Consider the following 13634-nt stretch of genomic DNA (forward strand, 5'->3'; position numbering starts at 1 on the left):
AGGTTCTTGGCTTCAATTTGTATATACTCCTAAAACAGGAGACTATTGCATTAAATTATCATATTTAGCTAAATCCCATTCCAGATTCCATATTATTAGTTAACTATTTAAGAAGAAAAGTACTTTTCCCTTTCCATCGAGTTAGCAATGACTCCTCAACACCACCAGGTGGCAGTGGTCTCTTCCATTCCAAATATCAATGTACTTTTTCACTAACAACAAAACCTACAAATGTCCATCGATCGATGGACGTCTATCTTTGAAACTTAACCGACTAATAAACTTCACAAAAGAGAAATCATTAAATACTAACACAGATTAATAGTGCTGAAATGCGTAGTTGATGGAGATACACATTGAGTATATTGAGATACTTAATTACCCACCATTTTGGTAATAGTATCCATTTATACATTTGCTTGATAAACTGCTCCAGATTCTCAAATATTGTTCATCAATGTAAAGAGAATAGGTTTTGGACAGGCATTATGGGAAAAAAGTGACCCTCAACAGCGTATTCTAAAACAAACCAGATTAAGTATGTGCATGTGTATAGATATTAAATCATCCAAGTTGAAGACAAAACCCTGAACATAATGTACAGCATATTTTCCCTTATATCAAGTCAACGAAACAGAATGCGAAATAACTCAGTAACAGAGGCACTTCGTAAGAAACACTTGTATATTCATCCGACACTTCAGGGCAAGTTACAGTCGACCTCTGTAATCAGGTTACAGATCTGAATCTGGTTCAAGTTAGCAGTGTTATGTGCCTTTTGTAGTCAGATCATTTTCAATCAAAAACAGTAAGACAATACTACAAACATTTAACATTAAACATCAAACAACGTGAATAGAATAGCTCTTTTTAAAATCATTTTAAATAAATCTGACTAGAGGAGATGGATGTGGCACTGTACATAATTACTCAAATAACACAAACGATTGGCACAAAAAACAGTGATATTTTATGGATGTGCAAAAGAGGGATTCTCTCAGTCTACTCGTATTCTTTTTCCCCATTGTAATTTATATTTAGGCCACTAGGTGGCACACTGAGGCAGCAAAACTCCTCTGTAGCAAACATCCCCTGCACATGCATGTATGTAAAATAATCTAAATCAAAAACAAGCACTAGTAAAATGAGATGAAAAACACCACCAATGGAAACTTTCTCATGCAGGTCTTGTTGGCTCCTTTGGTTTAGAGACCACAGTGTATCATGGTCCTCTTCTTTATTTCTTGTCACTTTTCACATTAAGGTCGTTTCAGCTTCCACAATCCTAAATCCATCTCTTCCTCAACAGTAATATAGTTCCCGGGCATGCTGACAAAGCCAGTGTTCCTCTGGGCTTCTGACCGAGTTGTATGGTTTCAGCTTTAAGCTTACGGAGGAAGTATCCAATATTTATTTAGTGTTGCTGCTCACTGAGATGCTACAATGGGTCTAGAGAAGGTAAGTCCCAACTGGGTGACTGTCAGTCTTTGACTAGCCTGTAAATATGATGCTGTGCGCCGTGCTCACTGGTGGACACCTCGAACACGTAGGCTATGCACAGGAGGGTTTCCAGTGTGTCCCTGTTAGTCACCACCTGTGGACAAAGAACACACAGAAGATCCTGCTCAGTCAAACTGTGGGGACACATATTTATCCAACCTTGGTTAGCGCTCTTTTTACTAGTACAGTTAAATGTAACACATTCTTATATTGTGTATTAAGTGTGTTCCTATATAGATAACGCTTCAAAAGGATTGCAAGCATACACAATCCATACATTGTTCCCTTAGATAAAAAACAAGGCTTTGAATGTACAGAATCAAAACTAGGAATCTAAACATTCAAGCAGCATAGGGTTAAGTTTGCTTGCTTCTAACATTCAGATACTTTGATAGCAGTTCAAATGTAATGACCTGATACAGCATCATCCTTCACTGTTTTTATGTTTTTGTAACAACACCATCATCATACTATTACAAATGATTCACCTATAGTATGTGTATGACCATGCTGGGCTTTATTACATTGGAAATGATGACAAAAAAATAAATAAAATTAGAACCAAGTACTGGTAATTTTGTAAGGAATTTTCTAAACGTGTGTGCATGTCTGAGCCTGTGTGTGCAGCTTCTGTTTAGGAGCTGTTCATGGTTAATATGAGCTAAATCAGCCCATTGAGTCACTTAATGACATGCTGCCATGTAGACGTCAGCGTGGGCTCAATATGGCCTTTGTTTCTTGGTCAGTAGGAATGCAGCCGCCAATGGACGGGACACCAATGTCTTTGAACCCTGGTGTTGAGGATCACTTTGTTACTATGGTGATACAGTCCAGTCCATTCACTTCTCTCCTTGAGACTGCTCTCTGAGGAGCACACCAGCGCATTCAGAAAAGTTTGGCATAAGGTAAAATAGAAAATATGTTTCAACTCTGCAAGAAACCATGCTGTTCAAAGGGAGAAAGGGATACCAGTTGCTAATGGTCTGTCAAGGTAACCCATAGAAACACGACCATATTTAGAGAGAAACTGTTTTCCAATGTCAAACCCTTTGTGGGAGCCTGCAAAAACACTTTGAAATTGAAAGTAAGTACAGGTATTGAACACATTCCTTTGACGTGAAGAGAAGCCGTTTATGCCTCTTTACACAAGCTCCAAAGCTACATTTTCTCAGTCGGCAATGCAGTCTGCTAACAATGGATGTGGTTGAAAGGTCGACGTTACTGGTGTATTATATTAAGCTTTCTTAAGCAATAGTTACATTACGGTAAATACTTTCATCTGCTTTCTTAACAAGACTTAGAGACGATAGAATGTTGATCGTCTAGTTTAAGAAGTTTTATCTCAGCACGGAAGAAAAACAAAATAATTAAATAAATGCTATTTTATGTTATACCAGAAATAAGTAAATCCTCTACACACATACAGTACATCCCTGATTGAAGTACCTGCAGGATAGTGAAGTTCTCCAGTACGCTGTTCATCATGTATTTCTCCGGCAGGTGTTTAAGCTTGTGGATGAAGTTGATCATGTATTCACATAACGGGGAACGGTGGATTCGAAACACGTAGCGCCCATTCTCAAAACGTGCATACTCCGTCTAGGGAAAAAAGATACAATGAAAGCATACAGTCCAATATATGACAACATATAACATGTTTTAAAAGAATTTAAAACACATTAAAGGATAAGATGTTGATGATATGTTGGGATACATTTTCCACCGAAACTCAATTGGATACATTGAATGTGAACGTCTATGAGATAAGCTGTAATATGTGTAATATAATATACCTAATGCAGCAGTTGGCATGCCACATATGACAATAAACATATTTCTTGTGACAACAGTAATCAAATGATGAAGCCATTAAATATCATTCTGTGGTCTACTGAGGCAGATGGCTCTACCTAGGGATGTGTATGTCTTTGTATTATCAGGTCCCTCAGCAGCAGGTGGGGGAGGGCCACTATGTGTCCATTTAACGGGAAGCATAACAGTTAGTCATGCTGGGGAGATTTGTTAATCATGTCAGTTTCCTGACCACAAATCAGTGGTAATTGACTGGAATCCATCTCCACCAGTAGCAGGTATTCACTCCTCTGGGTGATAATAGTGTTTTTTGACATGGTCATGACCTCTTAATGTTGAAATATCACTGAGCAATTGAGCAATCAGTGATCTTTACTATCCCAAAACCTAACATTCTCTGCTAAACCTGAAGCAAACAAAATCAGAATAATAAAAAAAAAGAAAATGTGAGCATCATTTATAGGCAAAAGACACACTATAATGAGAGTGGACATCTTCGATAACAATAACAGTCTAAAAAAGGACAGGTCAATAAAAGACGGTGTTCATTTCTGGATTTATAATAGCTTAATCCTACTGAAAATTGGATTTTGATGAGTTAACGGAGACCAAAGACTAAAATGTAATTGAATTTAATGTAAAATAAACTTAAGTGCAGACCTCCGACAAGGCCAATCCATTCAACTACATTTTTTCAGTCAGCAGTGTTAGGAAACTGTAGTAGGTTATAATATAAGCAAGTTCAAATTAGTTACGTTTGATAATAAATGCAAGGTATATTTCAGTTTGAATAGTTTATATTCCTCAAAGGCTGCAATATCCTTTTCTTACCTCGACTTTCTCCACCACCTGCTTGCCAAAGGAGCAGACTTTGGTGGATGAGGTGATAATCATGTTCTCAGAGCTTTCGTACTGACTGGAAACACCATAGAAGAAGCTGCTGTCGTCTTGCAGGTTTATACTAAGGTCTGCCTACAGGAAAGAACAAAAAAACATAACATGTCAGGATCAACTAATAACCAATATTCATTTTCAAACCTCAAGGACATTATCAAAATATGAGGGTCTACTTTTCTGCTCGCAGATATGGATTCAAAAGAACATGGTTGTCAGTGTGACTAAGACGCATCAACCGGAGTGTTACAGCTCAACAAAGCTTGAGAATGATTCTCTGTAAAGCCAAGAGGCATTCACTGGCCAGATCCTTGTTGACCCAGTATAACACCGTCAAATCCAGACTCAAGATTCCCAAGATGTGTATCTGTGTGCATGTGTGTTCTTGTGTGTGTGTGTGTGTGTAATAATGCAGTAGAAGACACACTCATGATAACCGACTTTTCATTTTTCTCTAACTCACGTTGCTTTTTACATCTTTATTCCTAAACATGATACATTTATTATGTTGCGAAGCCTCTTGCCACAACTTAAACAAATACAATGCCAAATATTTTAATACTACATTTCCTGTGTCCAAATAAGAAATGTTCAATTTAAAAGGCAGTGCAGTCCTCATGTGGATACAGATTCACCCATCTCTGATCTCCAACTAGTTGAAGTTTGAGTTGAGGCGAGTATAATCTGATTTTGGATCAGACTGAGGTGTCGTCTCCTCCGTCTGACAGCTGGGCTGTTTTACCTTTTCCCCTGTCGGGCTCTGTTTTCTAATGGGCCATTGAGACACCGCTCAGCCTCCTCTCATCTCTTCATCACCCTGTTCATCTTCATCCCTTGCTCATGTAATTCCTCTATTTGTCTTCATCCCTGGGGCCTAGTGACCCTCCCCGAACCGCCATTCCCTGCTTCCCTAACAGCCTGCGAGGGAATTCATCCAATTACAATCAGCAGCGTGCAATTGGCTGATTAGATCATGGTGGGCAGGCTAGCTGTGTAACAATTTAGCAGAGCCAGCTCAAATCGGATTCCCTCGGCACTTCAAAGGCGTGAGACAATCCGTTAGGACAGGGCCACGGGCGCTGAGAGGGTGAGGGGGGCGGTGGGGAGCGGGGCCGGGCAGCCAGCGACGACAGAGGGGTTTGCTGGAAATTCAATCTAGATCGCCATAGCTTTGGAGGTAGGCCAGCCGCCTGTCACCGTCACCATGCCAACCTGCACCTCAGAACACCCCCAAGTCATGACCTGCCATGTGGTCGTCCCACTGCGGCCACACCAAATAGGCTCTTCTCATCTTTAACGATGGTGTAAATAAAGTTATCGTGTTTTCAGATGTGTTGAGGATTTCATTTAGCTTATTCTCATGGCCTAGAGCTTTTTGCCAGTTTATATTTCCAGGAAGGGCGTTGAAATGCCCAGCTGTTTTTTTTTTTAAGCATTTCTGTGTATTGTCATGGATGCCTTGAGAATTGGAGGACCCCCTTGGGGTACGATAAGATGAACAGACTGAGAGGGAGCAGTGTTATGAGCTTGTTTTCCTCTAGCGGGGAGTTGCATGTGTCATAACTGTCAACTGGGCTTTGACGTGAATCAAGAGAGAGATATTTTATTTTTATGAATGACTTGTTGCTTACATAGCACCTGCTGTTCCTCCTGCAATCCCCATCTCTTGTTCACACCGTCTGTGTCCCTATTTCCATCTCTAGCTGTGTATTACTGTCTTGCTTCCCTTTTTTGATATATGGCGGGCTTCTCATCCCCTCCTTCCCCTCACCCCTGAATCAAATGCCATGGCTGGACCAGCTGCTCTTTCCAAGGACTGGAGAAGACTACTTCCAAAATGGTGTCACTCACCAATGTCTTTTATCTCTCCACAATAAATAATGTGACAGTCAAACATGCGAGATGGGTCATGTCATACATGCAAAGCCATCTGGTGGCATGAGATTACATGGCGCCGGCGGCACTTTGAACTTGACATTCACGGTCTTTGCCACTGTGAACTACAGCAGTTAAAGCTATGTAAGCCAATATATCTGCTTTGGAAATCACCAGGGGCCTCAATGATACACATTTTTGACAAAGTGGATCAGAGGATGATAGCAATCATGTCGGGCCTCATCAGCATCTCCAGAGAATGCCACTGTATTTAAATCCACATCACTTTGAATAGAGATATATGAAAATATCCATACATATTAAGTATCGCACGATGATGTGTTGTGAAATGGAATTAATCTCTAAAACTTCAGTTTGTAATCACAACTTTTGACTGTTATAGGCACATTTTGAGCAGATTGCACACAAAGTAGTGCCATGAGGTTGGTTGTTACAGAGACTGTAATACATGCAAATCCCTCTGTTCTGATTGCATACAAATAAATATTTTCCTCATATTGTATGAATATGATGGTGTGTTCTTTATACTATGACAGTTTCCCTAAATATCATGACACATATCATAAATCCAGATTCTTGCCAACACTCAGCCCTGCTTCTGACAGTTGCAGAGAAACGCTGGTTCCTGTTTGAGAGTGCAATTTATTTCAGGCATGCAAAACATAGTGGCTGACTTTAATTCTTAAGTTATCCCCCATTGGAAAAGAGGAGACAGCTCCCTAGTATTGTGAGTCAGATTTGGAGCCTGTTGTGGCAGGTGCACACTGATCTGATCACTGAACACCAGAGTAGGACTGCCATTGTTCACAGTGAGTTTCTGTTGCCAGCAGCTCATCCCTTGGGCTGGATGTGTTTGGGTTACCTGGTATGCGCAACAGCTCTGCGGCTAATGAATAGGTTGCTACTGAAACGACCCTGCAAGTCCCTCAGTATAGGAGAGGTAATAGTAGACAGAGAACTGATGGACATGATGCCTAACCGAGGAAAACCTCTCCTGACTTTGTAAGACCGCTTTTTCCCTCTCTACCTTTTATCACGCGTTACCCTGACCTCTGCTTTAACTGACATGTCTGCAAAATAAAATAGTTTTGTATCATAAAATGCCATTCAAAGAAACTTTAATTTAAAGAGCTGATGTTTTTGCAGGGAGAGGGGCCTTGAGGTAAAGAAGAGGATGGTGTCGATGTTGTGCAAGAAATAAATACTAAAGGTCCTGAGGTAATGCAAGGTGGCCAGATCAGCTAAGGTGAATAAAATGAACGTGTCAAGTTTGTTCTATCGCTCTGGTCTTTTTGTATACCCATTTAAAAATGTTCAGTTTGCACATTTCCACAGATTTCAACGATATCACACACTATCCTCAATCAGTCTTTTTTCCTTAGCCTTCATACTAGGTTGAGTTTATCATCATGCTTTAAACTCAACGCTCTCGGTATGTAATGGTGAGCTGGGGAGGTGGGGGGGGTGTTTGTCTGTGTGTGTTTTGGGGGGGGGATTATCTATAAATAAGAATTTGGGGGGGGTGTGAGGGTTGGACTCAGTCTAAGTGCAGAGACAGGTGCCTGGGCTCAAATTTCCCCTGGTGAAAGATCAGGCCTGCCACTCTCCCCAAGGCTGCTGTCACACACACATCAAGTCACAGTCATATACACATACACCCACGCCTAATGCATGCATCCATATAAACCCCCAAACAGGTCATGGCAGCAATGACTTTCCATTCATTCTGCCTTTAAATCGCACTTAAGTTCCTTTAACTCCGATGCCTAAGCTATCTCAACACAGTTAACACCGCGAGGCCATTAACAGCCAACAGGTGCTACAAAACATTAACAAGAGTATTCACTGTACTCTCACTTCACCTTCAGGGCTTGGGGGGGATTATATGATCTGGTGCTGTATGAAACATACCACACACAGAGCATCAGTCTGATATATACATATACAAAAATATGGGTCAAATAAAAAGAAACAATTTATTTTTCGGAATTAGTTTAAAAGATTCAACTGGATTTAGAGGAACTGAATGAAAGGTAACAAACATAATGGCAACAGATCTATTTGAACTGGATTGTATATTTTTAAAACTGTACAAAATGATTTACCCAGAACTTGACGAGAAAGAAAGCGTTAGGTGGCCCTTTGTCAAACAGCTCCTTCAGGCCTCCTTTCTTCTCTGGGAACTTATCGTAGATCTGTCTGACGTCCACGGACTCCAGATAGGCGTCGCTGTAGCTCGGGTTGGACTGACCAATGTGCACAAACAGGTGCTTGTTGAACTGCAGAGACAAAAGTGCATAACAGGAGATGAACAGAGCCAAAAAGGACAAATGTCCAGTTTGCTCAATTGCACTCCATGACATATCTCCCATTGGGCCTGCTGTTCCACTGAATCATATTTATTGTAAAATCCCATCAGCTGTCTCAAGGGTTTCACCCTTGTTCTCCACAGGACCATTCATGATCATGTGCTGTGCTTGTTTGTATATTTTTCATGTGTAAATACAAATGATCCTGTGATCTTTGTGAGGTGCTGAGTAAGGTACATATACTAAATAATGTTAACAGTAAATGTTTTGGTGCCCTTGTTCTGACCACACCCATCCTGTCCTGTCTACTCACATTTTCCGGGTCCTGAGGTTGCTCCAGGAAGGCAGAGAACTCCAGCATCCGCAGCTTGGAGCCGGCAATACTTCTACCCTGCCAAGGGGGGGCACCAGGAGACATTGACAGCCCGGCTGTGCTTTCATAACCTGCAGCCAAGAGGGCAGTGAGTGCTTAAAATGTGCAACAATTAGAAAACCTACAAAGAAAATGTGGCGATATTGCAGCAATTTCACTGCACTTTGTGCAAGCTCTTCATCACGAGCCGGGTGTTCTCATCACTTTGCCGGCATGACAGCCCTCTGTCAACACAGCAGGGTGGAGAAGGAGCACCCACCTGTTATAGGGGTCGGGCCGGACGCTTGCATGGCGTAACTCTGCTGGGAGAAGGGCTTAATGCTGGAGAGAAGAGACAGACAAAAGGGAGAGGCATGTTATGCACGGCCTCAGCCTTATGACCCCACCTCACACACTAATTGGACCGCCTGACCTCCATAGACTCAGGGGGCAGAGTGGTATGCTGAATGGTAGACAGCTGAACACTTTTCTTTATAATTATGGTGATGTGTTTTAATTCATTAATAGATTAAGAGCCTGTCTGAAATTGCTCTGATTATTATTAAGATGTTCACAAGATAAATTACTGCTGGATACTGTAGCACTACAGAGTGGGGGAAAAAATGGATACTCACTCTTCGTGTCCTCCTGGCTGACCTGAAAGTCCCCCGTGCCAGAACTGGGAAGCAAAGGAAGTACAAACTCTTACACAGTTCCACCTTTACACAAAATATTAGACATAAACTTGGTTGAGCTTGTTTTGATTTTCAAAACAGAAGCACAGAGCTGAGGTGTTCCTTATTACAGGAAAATCCAACAAATGGGTTTAAAAGAACACATAAATAGTTAGGTGAAGCAGACTAAAATGTGTAAAATGAACACATAAATAGGTTGAGTAGTAGGAACAACAGTCTCAAGTACCAACATTCGGGGGAAACGATGGACATATCAGTAGGAAGAATGAATGGACGTATTGGCCCAAACCACTATCCCCAGGTATTCTTTCTATAAAAGTGGCTGCTGCTCTGTCTTTCAGGATAATCTAATTAATGTAGGGGACAATGGTCAGGGACTCACCCCACCGGTAGTGGGATAAGCAGGCCTTGACAGGCCCTGGAGAGCCATCTTGTTCTGGAAAGCCGCAGGTGAGATGATCTGGGCTGAGGACATGGTGGCCATACTCTGCAGGGCCTTGTCTTTGGCAACCTGGTCCTATGGACAGGGACAGAGAGCCAGACAAAGAGACAGTTACGCAAAGGGAGAGCACTCAGACTCCATTTAAGCGCCCCTGCTTTTACTGGTAACACAAGCAGAGCTCTATAAAGGGAAATGAAGGGAGCCGAGGCCAGCTTGCATCATTAGTGAATCAGCGCCAGGCAGAGAGCTGAAGAGAAGGTGATATTACAGCCAGCGGCCTTTTGGTCAAGAGTTACGTTTATTGCTTTGGCAGGGGCAAGCCTGTGATGACAACTAGCTTCTGTTGCGGTCAAACTGGCAGAGAAGGCAGGGAACCGGGTCATGTGTTAATATGCTAATTATTGCATCAAAATTGCTTAATGCCATTAAGTTTAAAATAGTGAGCTACAAAATGGTGTTTCCTGTGCTTTACTGTAAAGCGATACAGCTCTTGTTTTTGAATCCACCCCTTGTGCAGTTTCCAAACCACAGAGGACTACAAGCACTTGCCGCCCAGCCCTAATGGCAAGGCCACACGTCGCATTCTTCTTCCCAGAATTGGCTAACACAAGGGCATAGCTGAAATATGGGGGGGTAGATGTGGTAGGGATCTCAGTTACAGCAAAGACACATTTAAAAAGGCCCGTCACAGAGGCCAACCCTGTGACCGGTGCCGGGGCTGCCAGCTGAACCCTGGTGGCCACCGTCCAAAGTGAGGGAGGGTCCTGTTGCCTGCTGCAAGTATGCGGGTGGACGAGAAATGTAAACTGAGAAAGTACTGGGGGGACAGGGATGTGTGAGCTCTCAGCGTACCGGGAAAACTTTTATTGAGGTACTTATCAAATGTAATACCTGGAGGGAATAATGCAGGGATTCATTTGTAGCCTGACACTTGTGTTTTGTTCAACGTGTTCATAACCCTGCACACTAAGCCTTAGGCTTCCTGAAATACGTTCACATTTCATTGAAATGTGTCAGCATCCCACTTAAACCTAGCATCAATTTAGAGTGCGCAATTAAAAATATCCAATCGTGTATGCCTTTGTGTGAGTACATGGCAGAACAGGATGTTGAAATACCTTTAACAAACCATGAAACTTCATTATAGGGGGGAACAATATAGGGGTACTCATGTGTTCACCCTCGTTCCATCTGTTGCTGTGTCACTTGATTAAAATAAAATAGACAAAATGCAACATACTAATCACACCCTTAGCATGTTTTGTTCTGGCAGTGAGCAAGGGGAAATCTGTGTAGGATGCCACACATTAAGATTTGCAATTGTTGTTTTGATTAAATCCCCATATCCTTTGTTTATGCATTAAAATGGAACAACATCAAGACATTTAGTGAATAGAAAAGAACAAAAAGAGGTTGACTCACGTAGCGTACCTTCAGCTTCACCTGGATCTCCCTGGCCTTCCGCCGGGCTAGAACCTGAATGTGACTAGATACCTAAAGACAGATAGACACAGAGTTACACTGTGTATCTATGTGACATGTATCCAGCTTCTGCAGTGTTTAACTCTTTTTCATATATTTCCTCCAGATGCTTCCGTTTCCTTCCACAGTTGAAAGACATACAGATGAATTTGAGACCTTAAATTGGCTAATGGGGTGGGCTGAATATGTGTGATATGACCACGGAGATCCTACTGCTCTTGATTCTAACCCTCTGAGATAACAATTGTATTATTATATATAGTTATTATTTAAAATTCACAGCTTCATCTCACAATTCATATTACTGTATGCACTGGAATACATTTGCATTGAAAGTATATAACACTGACTCTTTTCGGTAATATCTTTGTACCTGTAGCTTTCTCGAGTGCCTCAGATTACTGCTGTTGGACCAGCAGGTGTCCCTCTATCCCTCTAACTTGTCCCATCATCCATCTCTGATCCCTCACTGCCCCCCTTTCTCCTCTCATCTCTTCTCATTCCTACACACTGTCTGCCAGATGACTTAGCAGGAACCCTTTCTCTCCACATCCATCACTGACCCTACATCAGTCCTTCCATATCAAATACCGTAGTGAGGATCGAGTTCCAAATCCCTGGCCCGACCCGCCTCAGCCTCCCACCCAGATCCCCGTATTCCCCAGCTTCTTTTCCCTTCTAACAAGCACAGATACACGAGGTGGTGAAGAAACAACACCGACACATGATCCTATAGCATCTGTGCATTGGGCCATGGCCCTAAATCAATCGTCATCTCTATCCCTCCATGTAGAGAGGGAGTGAGAAGTCAGGGGGTGGGGGTGCCCAGGATATTGGGGCATCACTCGGCAGCAAAATACTTTTTCTGGAGGGGTTCAAAAATAGAGGCTGCTTCGAATGGCCTTTGCAGAGAACTTACCTGCTTCCTGGTCCGCGTCTTCCCTGTGCGAAGTTTAATGTACCGTGCAATCAACTCGTTTCGTCCTGTAGGGGACCAGAAAACAGCAGCACGTTAGAATCAGTGATCATTTGAAGGGGGAAGACAATTAAGTCCTTTTTTTATTTTGTATTATTAGAAGCAGGAAAATCCTTTAGAGAACTGAAACTGGGCTCATTTTTTTTTATCAATATCTTATATTAGAATATGCATACACTAGTGTGTTTATTGTCAAGTTTGTACAGTTTTCAGCTGTGCTGGTAGTCTTACTTGGCATTGTATTTATTCTGGATTTTAATCTTTTCATCTTGGCACTTTACAACATTACAACTTAAAGGGGACCTATCATGCAAAATGCACTTTTGTACGTCTTTTATACATGAATATGTGTCCCCGGTGTTCCAGGGAACTCACCAAGTGTCAGAAAACACAACCCTCTCTATTTTCCTCCATACCCAAATCTCTAAAAACGGATCTGATAAAAACTGATCCAGATTTGAACACTATCCTGACGTCAGGACGGTGGCGCTACGGCTATTGGGCCAACTCCACCAATCAGGAGGAGACAGCCACGGCCATTGCCGTTCGAAAGCGCTGGAGACGCTGTAGTACATATGCCAGGCCTGTAGATGGTGCTGTTCTCACAGAATCTGCCCTTGCAAAAACATAGCTAACATTTTTCAAATTGAGCGAAATGAGGCATGGCTAAAATGCATGATCTGTTTGGTATTTTGAAAAAAAAAAAAGTATAAATATGCCTTATATAGGTATGGTCCTACACTATATTATTCAAATATAGCATGATAGGTCCACTTTAAGTAATGAAGAAATGTCCTTCATGTTTTATCTTATCCCACTTCCAACACATTCTGGTGGTTGAACTTGAACTGAAAGTCGGGGGCTAATAAGGAGCACGTTCTAGGTGTGGAGGGATTCAAATGTTTACCATCACATTGAGCCTGCTCTGCATGATTTAGGTGGGAATTAAGAAATATACTATACACACTGTATATTTCTGTGCACACTGCTGTCATTGAAGTCACCGTATATTAGGTTAAATAAACTGCTCAAAACATTTTTGTTCTCATGTCTGTATATGCACATATTTTGAAGAGTTTGCATGCATGCACGTACAGATGACATGCACACGTGCCTGACGCAAGATTCAAGAGTGTCAACACTGAAAACTGTAAGTATATCCTCAAGCGTATACATGTGTCTGTGTCAGAGCTTGCATCAGCCTGACCCTCTGAGTGAACACTGAACTTATCTGTACACTGAGTGTGTGTCTGTGCTCGGCCGCTGCTGACAGACA

At 41.9% G+C, this 13634-nt stretch overlaps 1 protein-coding gene across 6 annotated transcripts in view; it reads right to left on the reverse strand.

The window, feature by feature from the left end:
- Positions 1 to 92: 92 nt before the first annotated feature.
- Positions 93 to 13634, reverse strand: part of LOC117497430 (transcriptional enhancer factor TEF-3-like) — a 33202-nt gene continuing 19660 nt past the window's right edge. For 3 of the 6 annotated variants that reach the window (XM_034149406.1, XM_034149411.1, XM_034149405.1), the window contains exons 3-12: positions 12302 to 12366; positions 11323 to 11394; positions 9841 to 9975; positions 9399 to 9442; positions 9044 to 9105; positions 8725 to 8855; positions 8208 to 8381; positions 4144 to 4284; positions 2947 to 3099; positions 93 to 1594 (exon numbers count right to left, since the gene is read on the reverse strand). In XM_034149406.1, coding sequence (XP_034005297.1) covers positions 1481 to 1594; positions 2947 to 3099; positions 4144 to 4284; positions 8208 to 8381; positions 8725 to 8855; positions 9044 to 9105; positions 9399 to 9442; positions 9841 to 9975; positions 11323 to 11394; positions 12302 to 12366 — 1091 coding nt within the window. In that variant the 3' untranslated portion in view covers positions 93 to 1480. The remainder of the gene's footprint in view (positions 1595 to 2946; positions 3100 to 4143; positions 4285 to 8207; positions 8382 to 8724; positions 8856 to 9043; positions 9106 to 9398; positions 9443 to 9840; positions 9976 to 11322; positions 11395 to 12301; positions 12367 to 13634) is intronic. The other 3 variants (XM_034149407.1, XM_034149410.1, XM_034149408.1) reach the window with 3 other exon arrangements.

Source organism: Trematomus bernacchii, unplaced genomic scaffold, assembly GCF_902827165.1.
Source record: "Trematomus bernacchii unplaced genomic scaffold, fTreBer1.1, whole genome shotgun sequence".
NCBI classification, from domain to species: Eukaryota; Metazoa; Chordata; class Actinopteri; order Perciformes; family Nototheniidae; genus Trematomus; species Trematomus bernacchii.